The sequence below is a fragment of the Homarus americanus genome, unplaced genomic scaffold (assembly GCF_018991925.1).
Source record: "Homarus americanus isolate GMGI-L3 unplaced genomic scaffold, GMGI_Hamer_2.0 scaffold14532, whole genome shotgun sequence".
Classification (NCBI taxonomy): Eukaryota; Metazoa; Arthropoda; class Malacostraca; order Decapoda; family Nephropidae; genus Homarus; species Homarus americanus.
This window is the reverse complement of record NW_024713954.1, coordinates 23,446-42,252: the sequence shown is the minus strand read 5'-3', so window position 1 is coordinate 42,252 and position 18,807 is coordinate 23,446. Positions and strand designations below refer to the sequence as shown.

Below are 18,807 nucleotides of genomic sequence, written 5' to 3'. Positions count from 1 at the left end.
AAATATTCTAACAATTCATTTCTTCCTTCAAACCTTTCCAGAAATTATTTAACTTTGTTCTCATTAATCATCAGTGTACCTCTCATGCTGTGTTATATCTCCTATGAAGGGTAATATGGATTTACTGTGTATTGTATGGTCACATTCTTTTCCACTGAGTTTACGAAAATATGTTTTCTCGGTGAGGCAATCCACAGTTATATACAGTAATATACTGTACATGTATAATGAACCTTCAAAACCTCCAGTATTTCTAAAGACTCCCATACATATGTGGAATGTTATTGAACTAAAAAGTTACTTCACAGTCCCATAGCCCTGAAAATATTAGCAGTGCTTATAGGATTTGCAGAATTTATTTATTTATTTATTTATTTTATTTTATTTTATTTGTATTTTTTACATTACTTTAACTCATATTTGTTGAATACATATACACTAGAGGGAACATAATAGTTAGAGGAAGAGATTTGACTAATAGACTATAATTATGGGCAAAAATAGAGTTTGGGAAAGAGGATGATGTAAAGAAACATTAAGACTTAAGCAGAATTACGTGAAGGCGTAATGATAAATAATCGACCTTGTGTAAGCTTAAGTTCTAGGATTTTAGAAATGTTTGATAAGCTATTTTCAAATCTTGTCATTTTTTTAGGACTAAATTTGCATTGACCAGTTTCTCTGCTGACAGGTTCATTCCTATCTACAGTATGAAAAACATTTCTTTACATTCCTTAAAATAGAATTATGGTCTCACCTGCCTTCATATGAACGCTTCATTTGCTCTTTACTATTCTATTTACTGTAATTGATTATTTTGCTCTACCTTATTTCCCCACCATTATTTATATAAATCTTAATTTTTTGCTAATACTCAAACTACTCTTCTCTGCTGTTTTTAAAAAATATCCGTGACCTTGCATTTTCTCCTGGATTCAAACATGAAGGTTTCCTGGTCTCCTTTACTCATGTCCTCACCATCCACTACAACAATAGTCATTGAGAACCTTGATTTGGCTCAAAAACATTAGAATTGGCACCCCAGATTGGTACTGCTCTCATATTCAATGTAAAAACTGCATATATACAGTGCTCTGCTGTTTAGTTATTGGCACCTCAGACATTTGGTTGAAATGGGACACTGTAAGGAGGAATCACTTGTCAAACATAAAGTTGTATATTTTCACTAGCACTGTATACCTAAAGTGCACAAATATTCATGCGTGCATATATTACTGCCCACTGAGTGGTTCATAGATGGACCACTGCTGTCCTCCGACGCATTAAACTTAACTTCCAGGAGGTGGCCCTCCTAGGTATCATTGAGCCTGCCATTACTCTTAAGATAATTTGATTACATTTCCTTCGTGGTTTAATGCTTTAATGATTTTTTATTGAAATTCATAAGAAAAAGAAGAGAATAAAGAATTTTGATTTATGTTATGTTAAAAAATCTTAAGTAGCTCTGAGGTTAAAGAATTGCAAAAAATCTCTTCACAAAACTTAGTAATTCAGTGTTTTTTTATCATAAAGCGATTCCTTTTCTTGGCTTGCCTTTGCCACTATGGCTGCACAATGGCTTATCTTGACTTGCCTTCTTGCTATATGCACAACAGAATCTCGGTCGCGGCCCCCTTTCCCGCATGCAGTGGCCGTACTGCCACCTGTCCCAGCAGCAGGTGAGTGGTTCCTTTTATCAAAACAGTAAAACTTACAATGCTATGATTACTTTTAAGATTTTTCGTGAAGCAAACTAACAAAATTACGCTTTTTTGTTAATTTAAGGTCACGTGCATTTTTTTTAAGGTGTAAACATCAAGGAAATTGATTGTGGCACATTTTTTATTTATTTTTTTTTCATGTACTGCCAGTCAGTCTGATGCATATTGAGAAATTTACTTAATGCATTGGTACTGTCAATTCTATCAATAATGTATAGTGACTTGCAGACTGACACATCTGAGGTTTCCAATACAAATTTTTACTTTCCACTCCTATATGCCTGGAAAATATAATTGTTAATAATAAAGTCAGGCACATAGCTCTCTTAAGTATTCTCTTGAATATATTGAATCTAAATGTTCAAAACAAGGAAATTATATGCTTAACCCCTTGTATACGGTGTCCTCTCTGAGCTGAATAAAATTATCTGGCGTTAACGTAAAATATTATAAGTGGCGTCCCCGTAGTGAAGAGGTTAGTGGAGGTAATCTAATAACCCCTTCTGTACGGGCTCCCCTCTGAGCTGAATAAAATTATCTGGTGTTAACCAAATGAAATCTTAAAGTGGCATCCCCGTAGTGAAGGGGTTAATATCCTCCAATATACTGTACCTGATCAGTAGTATCCATGTCTGAAGAGGAGAACCAGGGAAAACACAAACATCTCGACTATGTTGGGTTTCTTTATTTGTAATGTTTTGGAAATTCATTTTTTATCATCAGAGCCTAGAAAACAAACAAAAAGTAAAAAACTAAAACAATACAGCTAATATACAAGAAAAAACTAAACGTTATTCTATACTTTAACTTCTACAAAACTCTTCAAAGCAACATAACATTACAATTTACCAACACTAAAAATGACGGGAGACCCAAGTACAAGACCTAAAACAAAACAAACTAAAACAAATAATTTTTTCATTCACCCCTGGGCTTCGGGCTATGGTAGGCAACACTTCTGTGGGTATATTTGGAAACATTTAAAACACAAATAAAAAGCAAATCTAGTCCTACAAACTGGCCATGCATGATATAAACAGGAAATAAATAAATTTCCTAGGAAGAGTTGAGAATGTTCATGAAGTGGCGTGTGTGTGACACAGTAGTAATGAGGTAAACAACACTATTGTAATTTGTACGTAGTATGAAGTACAGGACACTTGTTTCAATATGTTATTACTATTACACTACTAACAATCATTATTACTGCTCCAGTAATTGATCACAATACTAGACATGTGCTTTAGGGTTGGGGGGTAGAAATACATGGTGAAGTGAGTCAAGTCCAAGGGTGAGATGCTTACATAACAAAATCTTAGAAGGTACTGAGAAGAGTCTGGAAGGCTCTCATGTGTGAGCGAGTGAAAGATAAATACAGTACCTACTTGGCAACATAATCTAGCCAGGCCTGCCCTTTTTATTCAAATAGTCCTGCGAAAGATCAAAACATCATGTTACGTGACCCGAAGCTTTACACTTATTGAATAACTTGTGTGATGAAAATAAAAAAATACTTAAAATTTCATTAGAAAAAAGTGATTTTATCATAACTCATTCTTCATAAGGTGTTTGTTAGTTAAGTAAGAAGAGAAGCACACACACATTTATACATTCTGAGTAGTACAGTATAACCATACAGAGTGGCCTTTATTATTGGTCTGTCTATGTCTTGTTATATTCCTCTTGTATTGAGAGAAGTTGTCCCTGGCATGACTTCTTCCACACTTCACACATTTGTTAAGATTCCTCCTCAAATAAACTTAGATACTTCCTCATGCTGTTCCTGGTACTTAACTTGAAGCTTCTTGTATAACTCCATCCAATTATCTCACCATATAGTCTTTTTATCAAATGTCTCGTGTTCATATATAATTTTTTCCTCTTTTTCCTCAACTACTGAAGTGACAGTGCTCCTTCATTTCTCATTGTGTTTACATTTATGTTTAGAAGAACTTCCCATATTCTAACAGCCAACCCACCATTAAGGGTTTTGTAACAAGAATGCAACAATATGCATGAATGCTCCAGCAGTGATATATCTAGAAAAATGTAGCCTTTACTTAGTAATATATAAAATTGTTGAGCACACCAGGAAAAAAGGTCACCCAAGTTTCAATTCAAAAAATTAATTCAAGCAACCAATGTACAAGAGATGTCCTCGTTAGTCGGAATAATTTGTGCAGAGCAGTTTCAGGAATGAGATATTTCCAGGTATGGAGACAAATTTCTCATCCCTGGAAAAAATCAGTAATATCTCTGTTAGCTGGAATCCCTCAAACCTGGAACTCTCCGATAGCCGGAATCCCTCAAACCCGGAACTCTCCGATAGCTGGAATTGAAATTTTCTCGGAAAATCGTTCCCAAAGCCGGAATTTTCCGTAAAATGATACTGTATTTGTGGTTTTGGCAATTCTCGGCCATTTTGAGACCCAAGCCCCCGCAAATTTTAAGGACATGCTGGTCTGGAGTCTATAAAGCCAGTTCTAATTAATTTATAAACACACTCTTTTACTAAAAATAATCTGAAATCCCCTGATTACATACGTCCAACTAAATTAAACTTTAATTTTTTTTTAATATGGGGATTAGGCCACCCAGGCTCATTATGCTTCCAATATCTTCCCAGGTGGTAGTACCTCCCTGTTTGATAGCTGCCTGATACCTTTGCCTGATGACTCATATTTTTTACTTTCATTTACAGTACTGTATTTTGTCATTCTATTTCTTCTCTTAAATTAAGTGATTTTAAATGTATACACGGGCTTGGGCTATGATATACAGTAGTGGTATTTTAAAAATTGTTCTGTAAGTACGGTATGCACATTAGGTATGTGTTTTGACTTCCTTAAATTTTTTACTTAATAACATCTGTAGGAGCGGAACTCTTACATATATACTGTTGCACTGTATATGCATTAAATGCTGTACAGTACTGTGTAGTACTGTATACTAACATTAGGTATGGCAACTGAGTGGATACAATGTTCACCTCCCATCTTAAGGGTCTCTTATTTGATCCTGGGACATCCCCTTTAGACTCAGCTGTAAATGAATACCTATTTCTACAGTTAGGAAGTGAAAGCATTTGAATATACAGTATACTTAGTGTCCAAAATGAGTCATATACTTTTCCTTCATCTGATGCCATTTGGTATTCACCTTCCACCTCAAGGTTCCAAATTTTGTTTACCTATTGCTTTATGCAGGCCAACATGTTCTACTTCCAAACTTGTATTACTTGTACTGTAATCCTGAAGTTTCTTTTATTCTGCATACAGTATTAGGAAAGTATGTTGATGCCTCTACCAGTAATATTCTGAGTTGCAACTTTTGTCTTATGGCATCAGTGTGCTGTATATTGGTTGCAGGTGACTTGGTAACCTTTGAGCTACTTTCCTATCATTTAAAGAGTGCCTTATTTCATTTGCTATAAACTTGGATTAGGAATACTAATGTGCTGTACTAAAAAATTTTAGGAAGTGTTCATTAGTGGTATTTTTGGAAGCAATGTGTCTGTTCTAGATATTTTCATTCGTTTTGATTGTTTCCAATTTGATTAGCAACTAGATTTGTCCAAACTTTATTTAAATGAACTTACCTGTGAACTATGATTTCTACATTGTGACATTATGATGACTTATCCCCTTATACACATTTCTTTATGAACACTACTAATCTTATCATAGCACAACCTAACCTTACATATCAACATTCAGGAGTCAATCTCAGTAAAGGAAAGATGCATACAATTAAGTATAGGTGTCCTTTAAGATACAAATGGGTTAGGTTAAAAACAAAACATTCATCAGGTGAATTTTAGTATATCAAATAGGAAAAACAGGTTCAGTTCCCCAATGACAAAAATACCCCCAAAACATGAAAACGGTTCACAAACAAGAAAAAACCCTTCCTAACTAATGATAGATTGCACACAGTTACTGTAATTTCCTACCTAACACATTAAAAATATTAATAAAATGCTATCTAAATGAAAATATGCAGCAAAATCAATTGAGGAAAAGCTAAATCAAAATTTAACATAGCCGCCAGTGACACCAGTGACGCTGGCTGTTGTACATGTGGCCGCCCTCAAACTTCGCCATAACAATAACCCCGTCCGCCTCTGCCAACTTGCAACGCTCATCCCCTTGCTCTCACGCACAGAAATGTTTATTCCCTTTATGTTTTTGACCTTATGGTTATTATTTCTTTTTCTTTCTTGGCACATTACAGTATGTTTGTAGGATTATGTGCATGTAACTTTGTTTATAAAAAATGAAGAAAGTTAAGTTTATCTATCCGAAACTATGAGTTGAAAAATAATCATAACTCCCCCAGCTCATCCTGCTAACTCTTGCTGGTGTACGAAGAAATATTGATTACCTTTTCTTTAACTTTATGATGATTATTTTATTTATTTTTATTTTTTGCACATTCTGTATGTAGGATTGTGTGTGCATGTAACAGAGCAAAAAAAAATATATGAAGATAGTTATGTTTACATATTTACCCAAAATTATGAGTTCAGTATTAACCATAACTCCTACCTCAGCCTAGTAGGGAGAGCGCTATGGGGATCTGGCTGCCCCAGCTGACTCCTGGGGGCACACGAAATATTGGAGTCAATTTAGAAAATTTGTATAAGTGAATGCTCGTATCTCAAGGGTTACCTGTACTGTACAGATATGAAAACGGTAAATAATGCCTTAGATATAAATAATAAAATTAATAACAAGTATATGGCTTATTTTGATAAATACTGTACATAAAGAATATTAAAACTATGCTGTAATGTAATTTTAAAATTTTAAAGATTTTGTGTTTTGCCCCTCTTTCACTATTAATGAAAGTGGCTTAAAATACACCATTCAAGAAAAGGGATCAGCACTGTACCAGTCTGTGTGGAATATTATATAAGAATGAAGAAATTTTTTTTTAAATTAAGTGTTACTTGGATTGGAGTGAGAACATTGAGTTTACTTCTGGATTTGGCCACTTTCCCGCTCTGTCTGTGTTGCATATATTAAAATTTTGATGCTGCTGCAATATTTCCTTTAAATTGATGGTTTTTGCATTCATAGTTTTTATAATAATTTGCAGCCTAATGTGTTGGGTTAATCTTGTAATTTTTTAAGAGACAGAAATATGTGGAAGTGTGGAAAAAAGATGAAAATGCAGTAATACTGTTTTGTTTATCCTAATGGATGGTTATTATGTGTTTGAAACTTTGATGCACACCTAATAAAATGTAAATTTCACACGCTCATCATTGTCTCACAGAATACCTCTAATCATCATTATCATCACTAAAGATAAGTAAAAAAATAAACATTTCTCTTGATTGATTATTATTATTATGATCATTATATACAGGTACTATACAGTAATTATAGTAATCATTGTTCTTAAACATTTATTACTTCCCCTTATGTTCACTTGTACCAGAAAACTGACCTCTCCCTTTTTCACATTGAACTAAGGTTTCTAAATTTGCAGTTTCTGCATTCAGGAGGTTTTCAAAAACCTAACCCCCCACCAATATTAAGTATCTACTGTATTTTGTTATCTGGGAGCAGTAATAATTGAAATGCTTATTGATCGTGGATGCAAGTTTCTGGAGCAAAAGTCAAAAGATCACATTTTTTTCTTTAAACATACAATTTGTGTTGAATTCACATCTTTATACTTCCTCTAGTACAGTACAAGAGGTTCCCAAGTTACTAATGGGTTGTGTTTTAGGATCCTGTTCATAACTCAAATCCTTGTTAATTTCACTATAAAATATGAATAAAACCTACCCATACCTGTAAAATCATAACAATTAGTCAACTACCGATTTTCTGGCACCATCAGGGCCAGATCCATGCTGGACCACCGATTTTGCCGAACCATGGGTGGTCACGGCCCTTGGGGAGCTACCACTCCCATGACCTCCGACCCAATACAATAGTTATACACACTGGGCTGCAAGAAAATCAATACTGTATGACATAGCATAAGTAGGTACATCAACTGTGCGTCCACATCCATCCACTCGCTAATGTTTTCTTTATTCAACTTAGTGTAACTTTCACAGCAGCAGGTGCACTTAAATTTTTCACATAGTCTAGTAGGTCATGCACAACTTGTTTTACTCTTGATATCCTGAAGCCAGTGAATTCATTTTCGTCATCTTCACCAGGGCTATTCTCAAACATCAAGGCAGGGCGTAATTTATGTCATCCATGTTTTCATGTTGCCGCATCTACCATGTCCCAGGCAGCACCTACGTACCAAAGCACATCTCTGATGTTAAATTCTTTAATAAATGACTGCACTGGTTTCCTGAATTCACTACACTCAATAGCTGTTTTCACGAATTGTAAACGATATTTTGATTGAAGAGAGCATAAAATACCTTGATCCTGTAGCTGAATAAGTGATGTACAATTAGGAGGTAGGTATACACCGTAGACAATATTCTTCTCAGGGAGTTCTCTCTTGGGATGTGCTTTAAATTTATCATTAATAAGATTATTTTGCAATTTTTGTCTAGTCCAACAGATGTAAAATGGGCTCTGGCTTCTGGCACGAAATTTTTTCAAACCACTCCAAATTAAGGGCATTGGTAATTCACCCTTCAAAGCTCTTAGGATGCAGACTTTTTCCAATGACCATTAACTTACACTTGTGTGTTCCAGCTGCATTTGATCCCCCCCCCCCATCTTCCCCTCAGTTGATCGCTAGTAAACAGACCATTTCACGTCCCATAATTTTAGCTGTGTTTATTTATGAGTGTTTGTTTTAACATAATACTACAAAAAACAATGTTTTGTTTATTCTAGGAGATGGGCTGAGGTGCATCTGGGTAGACTCTCAGTCTTTTTAGTATTTTGTGTTTCTCTCAAGTACCAAACTATATTATTCCATTGAATCAACACTTCGATTTAGTACAAATTCGGTTGAAAGCGACCTCTCTTGGAACTTATCTCGTCATAAATCGACGTTCTACTGTACCACAGAACAGTGAAAACGGAGAAGATACAAAGCTACCGCATGTAAACAAGCTTTGAGTAGCGCCACCAAAACATCAGAGGTGGCTCATTAAGCTATTTGCTCAGTAAATTTGAAATTCCACCACCGTAAAACTGACTGGACCATCAGAGGTTCCGGACCAGTGATTGCCGGAAATCGGTGGTCAACCTGTATAATCTAAAATAACAAATACCTGACAACAAATAATGTAAATGATGTTTGTAAATAATGCACATATAAAGTGTTTTAATTACCTTGAGCCCTGAAAATGCCTTACTCATAGGACTGGTGCATAAATCAGTTACTAAAAGAGGTTGGGGATGTTCTTGGGGTTGGATGTTGCTCTCTTGCTGAAGTTGCTTTGGCTGGATGTGGCTCTCTTGTTGGGGAAGTTTTGTGAGTTGGATGTAGTTCTTGCTGGGAAGTTACTTGGGTTGGACGTGGCTGAAAGGTGGAGGGGATCAGGTGAACAAAATAGTGTGCAGCTCGTAAGTACTGTACCGGGGAATGTTCAAAGGTTGAACTGGATTTTTATTATGAATATAATGGGATCACATTAAATAGTGCAGTTGTTCGTAACTCTGGGACCTCCTGTGCAGTTTTATCATTAGAATTTTTACACGTCTAAAGGAAATACATTTAACAGGATCCTGGGAAATTTGTTCCAATAGCTCTCAGCCAGCAATTCATATATTGTACTGTATTATCTTTTTTTTTTTACCCAAATATCAGCTTATTATCCATTCAGGCAGTTGGTCTTTCCTTTGTTATGACCTGATATTGTAAAGTGTTTCTGTAGCTTCTCAATAAACTATTCCTGTATTGAACTGTCTACCAAATTATTCTTACTTCATTGCCTCTCCTATTATGAGGTGTCTTGTTAATTCCTCCTATATCCTGTCTTCACAAACTCTCATATCTTGCATCACCAGCTGAATGTCTTTTGTTCTTTTCTCATTCCTCTCTGTCTCACACATTACCTATTTTTCACGCTTTACTTTTTACACACACACACACACACACATAACTGTAGAGTATTTCCACAAAAATTTTTGACCATTTAATTTATGTACTTACCCAAATTACTACTACATTTACATAGTGTGCATTAGATACCTTTTTCTTATGTGTTCCTTCTAGTTGTCTCCATTCTGCATGCATTGTGATACTTTTATTATAAGATGGGAAATAAAAAAAAAAAAGTTTTATTATCTGGTATCTGCTGACCCTAGGAATTGCCAGCTACTGTATTAGAATTTGCTTGTTAAAATAACTCCTTTGGCAATTCTGGGAAAATTTTGGTTTAAAGGCACATTAAGTGTAAAAAAAGAATGTATAAAGCAATAAGTAAAGAGTGGTAGATAATCACATGCCAGTGTCACATTTGTATAGAAAGATACAGAAAATTCCATATGCAATAGCTTTCCATTTAGTTGAATGTGGATAATAAAGCTTTTACTGCACTTGTAGCATGTTTATAATCTGTTTGGGTTATTGTAATGCATTTTATTATAAATGATGTGGCATCTGAGTTAAGATAATAGCTCACAATGCTGAGATAGTCTGCATATACAGGTTCTACTTTATAATGCAACTTACAATGCTGGAGTGACATTGTACGAGGTTATGTTAAACATACAACACAGAGATGGTTTGCATCCCAGCAGATGAATAACAGGAATAAGGAAAGATCACAGTTTTCTTGGGACATGTTTCAACTTTTGACATTTATTAAGCAAATATCATTGTATTCAAATTTTTGCATTGATTCAGAATAGATAGGTTAAATGAGACTTAAAATGTGTACAGTCATTCATAGATAAGCAGACAGGGAGAAGCAAATTTAACTTTGAATAGAGGAAATAAAATTTTAGATGTGTAGGAGCAGCAAACATATTTTAAAGATTCTTTCAAGGGGATCAGAGACCTTGGTGAAAATTATTTTTTTGTAATCCCATTCAATTGATTTTTACCTATGAAACTATACTGATGAAAATACAATACTGTACTGTATATCCAGTAAATAGCCAGTGTGCTATTGCCACAAAAAGTTCTCAAACGGCTGGGCACAACAGATTTCAGAATGAGAATTATGGCTTATGTCATCTCAGAATGGTTGGTATATGTTGCTCATCTTTATAGTATTCACAGGGAAAAGTAATTTAATTTACAGTAAAACTTCCTCAGAGAGCATGTCCAGATTTCTCGATCGTTTTGTCATGTTGTTTGACCCTTAGAGCATTCAAGAACTTTTTGAGGTACTTTTATAAGAGGGTGAAAGATCAAGGGATCAGTACTGGACACCCATAATTGGTAGAAATTTTTTGAATGTGGAGATATAAACTGTTACAATGTTAGGTCTCAGCAGAGAATTCCAAATAGGTATCTCTTGCACAAACATAGAAGACATGTCTAGATATAGTTGGTAGATATTGCTCAAGCAACTAATATTGTAGTAGATTTACAATAAAATGGGAAATAATAATAATGATTTCAATAGTCTCAACAGGTATGTGTATGGGTAGTGCACGTATTCGTCGTGGAGCCCCAGGTGTTCCTCCAGACTATGTAGCAACCCAGCTCAGAATGAAGAAGATGGGACGTGCTCTTTCTCATGACGGTGTTCAATATTATTCTCAGACACACCATGATGGTAAGATCTTATTTTAACATCTGATGATGAATCTCTTGAATATAAGCATTATTATACAGTGATCCCTCGGTTAACGAACGCCTCGGTTAACGAGATTTCGGTGAACGAATTACCTTCCATAAGATTCTTGACTTCGGTTAACGAGCAATCCCTCGATTAACGAATTTCTTACGAGCGCCCCTCAACATGTTTTCGCTTGCATTTGGCGGCCCATCAGCTGTAGTATTAGTCTGCCAATACAGTAATCGGTTCTAGGGCTTAAATTCCTTACTATTTTAGTAAATATCAAGAAGTTTGTACAGTAATACCCCGCTTTACGCGTTTCAGTTTTACGCGTTTCTACATTTATGCGGTACCCCGCCAGAACCGGAATTCCCACTTTACGCGGTGCATCTACTCATATACGCGGGAAGCGGCTCGGGCAGGGTGCGCACAAGGTCGCCCAGTCATCAAAACATTACCGAGTTCTTCACCCGCCACCCACCACAGCCGGCCCAAGTCAGTGATAGTGAGGATATGGACTTGTATGGACTTTGAGCGGTTTGACAAAGAGGCCCTACAAGCCTCTGTGGTGGATAGTGATACATTGATACAAGTGATACAGGTGAGGGCCAATAATCTGCCCTCTGCCTCGGAACCAATCCTCCAGCCCTGTGTGCCCAGCCATCTTTTCTACTAATGTAAGTATTAAAAAACCTAATATTATTGATATTTCTTTTAATTATTAATTGTGTGTGCATACCATCATAAAATTAAGATGTTATTTTTACTGCAACGTACGTATTGTGTCTGAAAAAGTGGAGTTTGGGGGTCGGCCCAGTCTCTATTTCAATTAATCCCATATGTTCTGTTGTTCAGTTTACGCGTGTCCCGCTTTACGCGGGCCTCCGTGGGTTCAATTGACCGCGTAAAGCAGGGTTACACTGTACTATTCAATAATTTTAAAAGTTTTATATTAAATTTTTTAGTCATTTTAACAATTATTGAACATAATTGAAGTATAGGAAGCTAGTTTTTTGCGCGCCAAACAGCCTGTCAACACACCATACAGGCGTCAGTCTCTGTGTCTTTTCAGTGGAGGTAACATCTTGCTTCAGACTCTCTTCAACATAAATGCTTTTTTTCTGTGTTTCCAAGCAAATTATTGGTCATTATAAAATTTATTTTACATATTGACAGTATATAATGCAGTGCAGTGTTGATTTAAAGAAAATTATCTTGAATTACACAAAGAGAACTAAAATTTTATGGGTGAAATGGTGCCATGGGGTTACTTCTCTTCCACCCCAATGCCTTCTCTTCTCCCTTCTCCTCCACCCCCATTCTAATTCCCATCATCATCATCATCATCATCATCCAGGAGCCTTCTACATACACACCTCAAAGTAAGTGTACTTTACTAACTTTTTTGTTGACTTTGGGCAATTTTCGGTGAGCTGGAACCAATTACCCAAAAACCCATTGAAACAATGGTTTCGGTTAACAAATTTTTCGGTTAACGAGCAACCTTCTAGAACGAATTGTGCTCGTTAACCGAGGGACCACTGTAGTTAAATTCACCCAGGAATATTAGACACATTGAGTATTATATACAGTAGAGGGACTAAAATATCCTCTGTATGTGCTGTAGTTGGCTCAGAATGCAGACAACTCATTGAAATAGTTTTTTTTTTTTGACATATGAATATCTTCCATAGATAGGAATTAGGAGTGGATATAAAACCAAAATTAATCTTTTATATGTTTATGAAAACATACTGTATATGTTATCTTGCAATTGCAATTTACAGATGAAGAAGAGGATGCTCAAGTTTCTGCTGTGTGAGAGCTAAACCTCTTAGCACTGGGGTGATGAACCTAGTCCTGCACAGGCTTGGCCTCCATAATTGGAAGACATGAAGTATTTTCCATAAACTTTACAAGACTAGCCTTGTAGAGTTTCTTGTAGTTATCTTTTGCCTTAGTCTAAGGCATAAAAGTCAACTAAGGAACTCAGATTTGCTTATCTTGTGGGATTGAAAGTTCAGAAGCCAAAGATAGATGGTTCCCATTGGCTGAGAGAGTTGACTTTTGGATGCTGTGACATGACTTTGTAAAGGGAATACATGTGTGTGTGTGTGTGGCACAAAGACCGCTCGTATTATACTGTAGACAAAATATATTTGATGATTGTTCTTGATACTCAGTTGTGAGATAAGAGTTGCATCAAACTTGGGATGAAACAAGATTTTGATCCATTATGTCAGCTCTCTGGCCGTGGGATACTTTTGGGGCACAGCTTCAGTAATTTTTTTTTTATTGATATAAATACATGTAGATCATGATTATATGTGGATGTTCTTGTATATATTTATATAGATAGATATATCCATGTCCATATGATTAGCTCTTAAGCATAATGCCTAGGTATATGTAATGAGGTCAGCAATTTTGAGACTTAATCATTTCTTCTGTATGAGAAATTTTTAACACTGTAAATAAAAAATATGCCATATGGAAGGTAAATGTAAGACTTGAGATGTTGACTCCTTAATGACCATTAGTGGATTAGGTTATCCACATCCTAATGTCTGTCCCTCAATAAGATAAAGCCAGCCAGCCATGTTGTCGTCCAAATCCAACCCAACCCAGGGACCGCTAATGATGCTTAATAGAAGGCAACCATCCCCTGCCATGGTGGATATATTCATTATCATTTACTAACTTATCTCTGCTATTTATTTTGAAATGGCTAAGCAGCAGCTTTGGAGATAAGAGATTAGTATGTTGCTGTTATGGGTTTCCCTGATGGTGATTTGAGTATAAATGAGATATTTTCAGAGCTCGGTGATGTAAATGATAAGAATCTTTTATGGTAAATTTGCTATGTCACATGATATGAGATATTAATATCCCTAATTGATATTTGTAATTCCTTAATGATAGGGAATTATTCATATTTTTGTGAATTTCTCCAATACTTTGATTAAATTTTCTTTTTTGCATTTCATGAATGTTTAATGTTTACTAAAATATCCCAGTTATATAACTTTGATGTCATTAAAAATCAAGAGAACATTCAGTGTAATGTAATTTTGTTGTATTTTTTTTCTGACTGATCATAAGCTATGTGTTTTTTTGTGTAAAATATATGTCTGAAATCTCATTGTTCAGTGCTGGATATTTCACATGTTATTTTCTTGACATGCAGATCAGTAGATACTCTTGCTATAACTTCCAAACCTGCGGCCCTTTCTGGAGGCCTGGATGAGAAATGTACAAATAAATACACTTCACTTTGTAATGTAAATGTTTTTGACCTTTATTATGACTGGAAGGTTTACAATTTGTTCGGTTATTATAGCCTCAACACACATGAAAGGGTACATTTATTGTTGTTAGGCTTTTCTTGGAATATGGCACTTAAATTTTTCACCTAGGTAGGTGCTGTGGTAGATCTAGGGGGTTTGGGGAGGACCGGTCAAACCTGCCTTTTCACGTGAGACAGCAGAGTCCAACACAGGGTTTGAATGATGTCAGATTGGTGGTTAACTTTTTACTCATGCAATATTTAAACCTAACAGCAGGGTTTTGGATCTTTAGATTTAGGCGTGAGATAGATGTTTGAAAATAGAGTAGTGGATGAGTGGAATAAGTTAGCGAACATAATCATTAAGTCGAACATGCTGGGAAGCTTCATATATAGGTTGGACTGACATATGAGCGATATGAGTTGGAAGTAAATGGGGCTGCCTTGTATGGGCCAATAGGTCCCGCTGCAGTTTCCTCCATTCTTATGTTCTTACAACTGATGATTCAATGAAGTTGCTAGAAAGTCTGTAATGGTCACTGACTAATTGTGCAAGGACTCGTATACCACTTACTAATCAACCCCATGAATGATGAGAAAACATCACGTTAAACTAAATCACATCGGGTTCAGTGTGTTCGTTGGACTGGATCACCTGGATCTGTGACTCTTTGTGATCACAGGTGCTACTTCAGTTTCCCCATACACTCTGCTGGTCACTCTGGGTACACATGCTGCTTGTCTTTAAGGCTGCATTTACACCAAACAAGTCGAGTCGAGTTAAGTCAAGACTCGTCTCGGCTCGCCATTGCAGTTCACATTAATTTATATGTATTTCTCCAGAAACCGTTCACACCGGGAGAGTCGAGTCAAGTCAGGCACGCCAAGTCGAGTCGAGTCGTGGTACTGTATACGGCTGGACCCATTTTTTTCGTCAGTCACCGCATGTCCATTGTGGTTTGAGCAGCATCATGCAGGCGGATGATTTGATAAATTTAGTTTATGTCCAATTTCTTGACAGATGGTCCTGTCATGTCCACCAACTTCTTGAAGTTTTCTGTTGTCATCCTAAAGAAATTGTAGAATTTGTCTGGATGGTTCACCAAGTCTGGGAATAAATGACTAAAGGCACCAAAATCTGGTCTTTTGATGTTGATTTCATGTTTCCACAATCGGGTTCTCCTCCTTCCATGGCGCCGAACCCACAATAGAGCATACGCTGTAGTTCAGTGAGAGAATGTGTGTCCATACTGCTCAAAATCAGGCTGGGTACTGACAATTTAGTGACACACCTGACTCGTTTTGACTCCAGTCAAATGACTCTAATGAATCGATTCGACTCGTTTGGTGTAAATGCAGCCTAATTGTTGGGTCACTCAGAGCAGGTGCGATAGGTTTGCCGCCGAGGCCTTAAACTACGGATACTACCCTGGTTTATGGTTAATCCACTCCTCCCTCAGGTGGTGGTGGGTTCGTTTACCTGTGTTAATCTAGTGCAGTGGTTCTCAAACTTTTTTCCAGTTTTACCCCTATTTTAAGTTTGACAGGTTCAAATTACCCCAACGTAAAATTTTACTCCCTACTTCTTATTCAATAAAGTTTATTATACAAAACACAAGTGTACAATTCTAGTCCGTCTTATACAAAAATCAATAATAGTGCTACAGTTACAGTGCTGTTATAGACTTAGTCTTACTGAGATGATGAACTTGTGTTGCCGACACCAGATTTTGGATGCGTGGTTTAGTCTTTGACAGAGCCAGCCTCAAATCTGAGCTTGGAACGAGCCGGTTTCTTGTCTTGGACTTGATGTAGTACATTGCTGGGAACCTAAGTTCACACATATAGGTCGTGGGAAATGGAAGAAGTACGTCGATTGCCCGAGTCATTAGAGTTGGGTATCCCACTGCAATATCCTCAACAGTGTCAAATGTGCTACGGGTCACGGAATCATTTCTCAACTTCAGGAATTCGTCTTTTGCAAGGTCGTTGTCAGAAATTACATCCTCGGCGACAAGAAATGGTTGCTTCAGAGCCTTGCTTTCAGGAAAATATTTGTCATTGACATCTTGAGTGTGAGCACATGCTCACCAATTTCGGTCACCGGTCACTGAACCTCGCTACTTTGAAAAAATTGGTCTAGCCTGGTAAACATAGCTATGTTGTTGACGTTGACTCGCCTGTGCCATACAGTATAATCTGGATTTACGCGGTTTTGGTTAACGCGTTTGGTTATTTACGCAGTGCCTTGCCAGAATTGAAATGCTTTAATTACGCGGTAAATTTGGTCATTTACGCGGAGAGCGGCTGGAGGTCCAGACTCGCCGTGCCATTTTGTATTCAAGCGGCCCATGCTTGACCATAAGCGGGGGGAAGCGGCGCGAGTAAGGTTGCGCAGTATGTCGCTGTTGCGTTATCGGTGACATCATACGACGTATCAGACTGTGATTGGTCCACGCATCCTTACCTCCCTCTCCTGCTAGCTGTGATTGGTTCAATGTAATATGACGTGCTCTGCCACCAGAGAGAAGAAGCCGCTGACCTACCCGCGTCAGTCGCATTGTTCCCAGTCACCGCGTGTATACTGTGCTCTATTGTGCCTGCTAATCTCGCAACAATGGCATCCGCTGGACCCCCACCACCACAGAAAAACCTTGCATTACCTGGACCCAGCCGCCCCAAGCCAAAGAAGATACGACGTGCTTGAAGTTAGGAAGTTAAGTACATGATCGTACAAGATTTAGAAAAAGGAATGAGACAAGTTGATTTGGCGCGCCAGCATAGCGTGAACGAATCTACGATCCGGATGATCAAGAAGGATGCCGCCAAGATAAAAGAACACATGAGCATCACAAAGTCTGCAAGTGCTTCAATGGTGAAGTACTGTCAGAAGAAGGTGCTGCTCAAGACTGAGAATTTGCTGGTGAGCTACTTGATTAGTCAGGCAAGACGGAACATGGCAGTGGACACTCTGTCAGTTCAGGAGTATGCACGTGAACTGTACGTAGCAGTGGCACGTAAGATGGAAATTGCAGAGCCCAAACCCTTCACTGCTTCCTCTGGGTTTAAGAAGAGGAACAAGATTACCAACATTAGCATTGTTGGTGAAGGGGGTAGTGCTGACCGTGTTGCGGCGAGTGATTTTCCTCCATTCTTACGAGAAGTTATGGAGGAAGGACAGTACACCGACGACCAGGTGTTCAACATGGATGAATCCGGTCTGTTTTGGAAAAAGCTATCTACCAAGACCTTCGTTGTCAAGTCTGCCAGCAAGTGTCGGGGCCGGAAGTTGCAGAAGGAGCGCATCACCGTCCTGTTTACCACCAATGCTTCCAGTTCCTGTAAGCTCAAGTCATCGGTGATCCACACAGCCCACAAGCCGCACGCCTACAAGAACATGGACATGACCAAGCTAAATGTCCACTGGCTAACCGCACTTAAGGCATGGATGTTCACTGGTCTGTACCTCTCCTGGTTTGACGACTGTTTTCATTTCCGACGTCAAGAAATTCTGCAAGCAACAGAATGTTCCATTCAACATTTTGTTGCTCCTTGACAACGCACCAGGACACTCGTCCCTACTGTTGGATCGTCACCCCAACGTAAAAGTGGTCTTCCTTCCTCACAACACTACGTCATTAATCCAGCCCATGGATCAAGAATTAATTTGTAATGTGAAGGCTGCTTTCTCTGCAAAGAAGTTTCGGCTCCTTAATGACTTGACCAACACCAAAGATGAGTTGCGGAACCTGGGTGACACCGATAGCGAGAGCGACGACGACGAGGAAGAGGAGTTGGCGGAGTAAGAAGTTCGCGTCAAACAGTTTTGGAAGAAATTCAACGTCAAGAAAGCTGTTGATTTCTTGGTGGAGGCATGGGGGCAGCTGTCTGTGGCAACGATTCGTCACACGTGGCGGCATGTGTTGCAAGGTATCCCAGGTGGGAGGCAGAGGCAACCTGTGACTGGTGAGGTTCAGTCTGTTGCAGTGGCAGTGGACCTTGCACAGAGTGTTACAGCTGCAGGCTTCTCCGAGACCACCAACGAAGACATTATGGAGGTAATCAGGGATCCTGAGGTGACTGCCGACGAGATATTGGAAGACGATGACGTCAGTGAAGATACAGGTGGT

General features: G+C 37.7%; 1 protein-coding gene across 8 annotated transcripts in view; it reads left to right on the top strand.

The window, feature by feature from the left end:
* The window catches only part of LOC121875198 (rap guanine nucleotide exchange factor 2-like), a 111,963-nt gene extending 97,292 nt beyond the window's left edge, over nucleotides 1–14,671 (top strand). For 7 of the 8 annotated variants that reach the window (XM_042379692.1, XM_042379673.1, XM_042379665.1 and 4 more), the window contains 3 exons: nucleotides 1,617–1,679; nucleotides 11,236–11,388; nucleotides 13,179–14,671. In XM_042379692.1, coding sequence (XP_042235626.1) covers nucleotides 1,617–1,679; nucleotides 11,236–11,388; nucleotides 13,179–13,213 — 251 coding nt within the window. In that variant the 3' untranslated portion in view covers nucleotides 13,214–14,671. The remainder of the gene's footprint in view (nucleotides 1–1,616; nucleotides 1,680–11,235; nucleotides 11,389–13,178) is intronic. The other variant, XM_042379680.1, reaches the window with a different exon arrangement.
* Nucleotides 14,672–18,807: the final 4,136 nt, after the last annotated feature.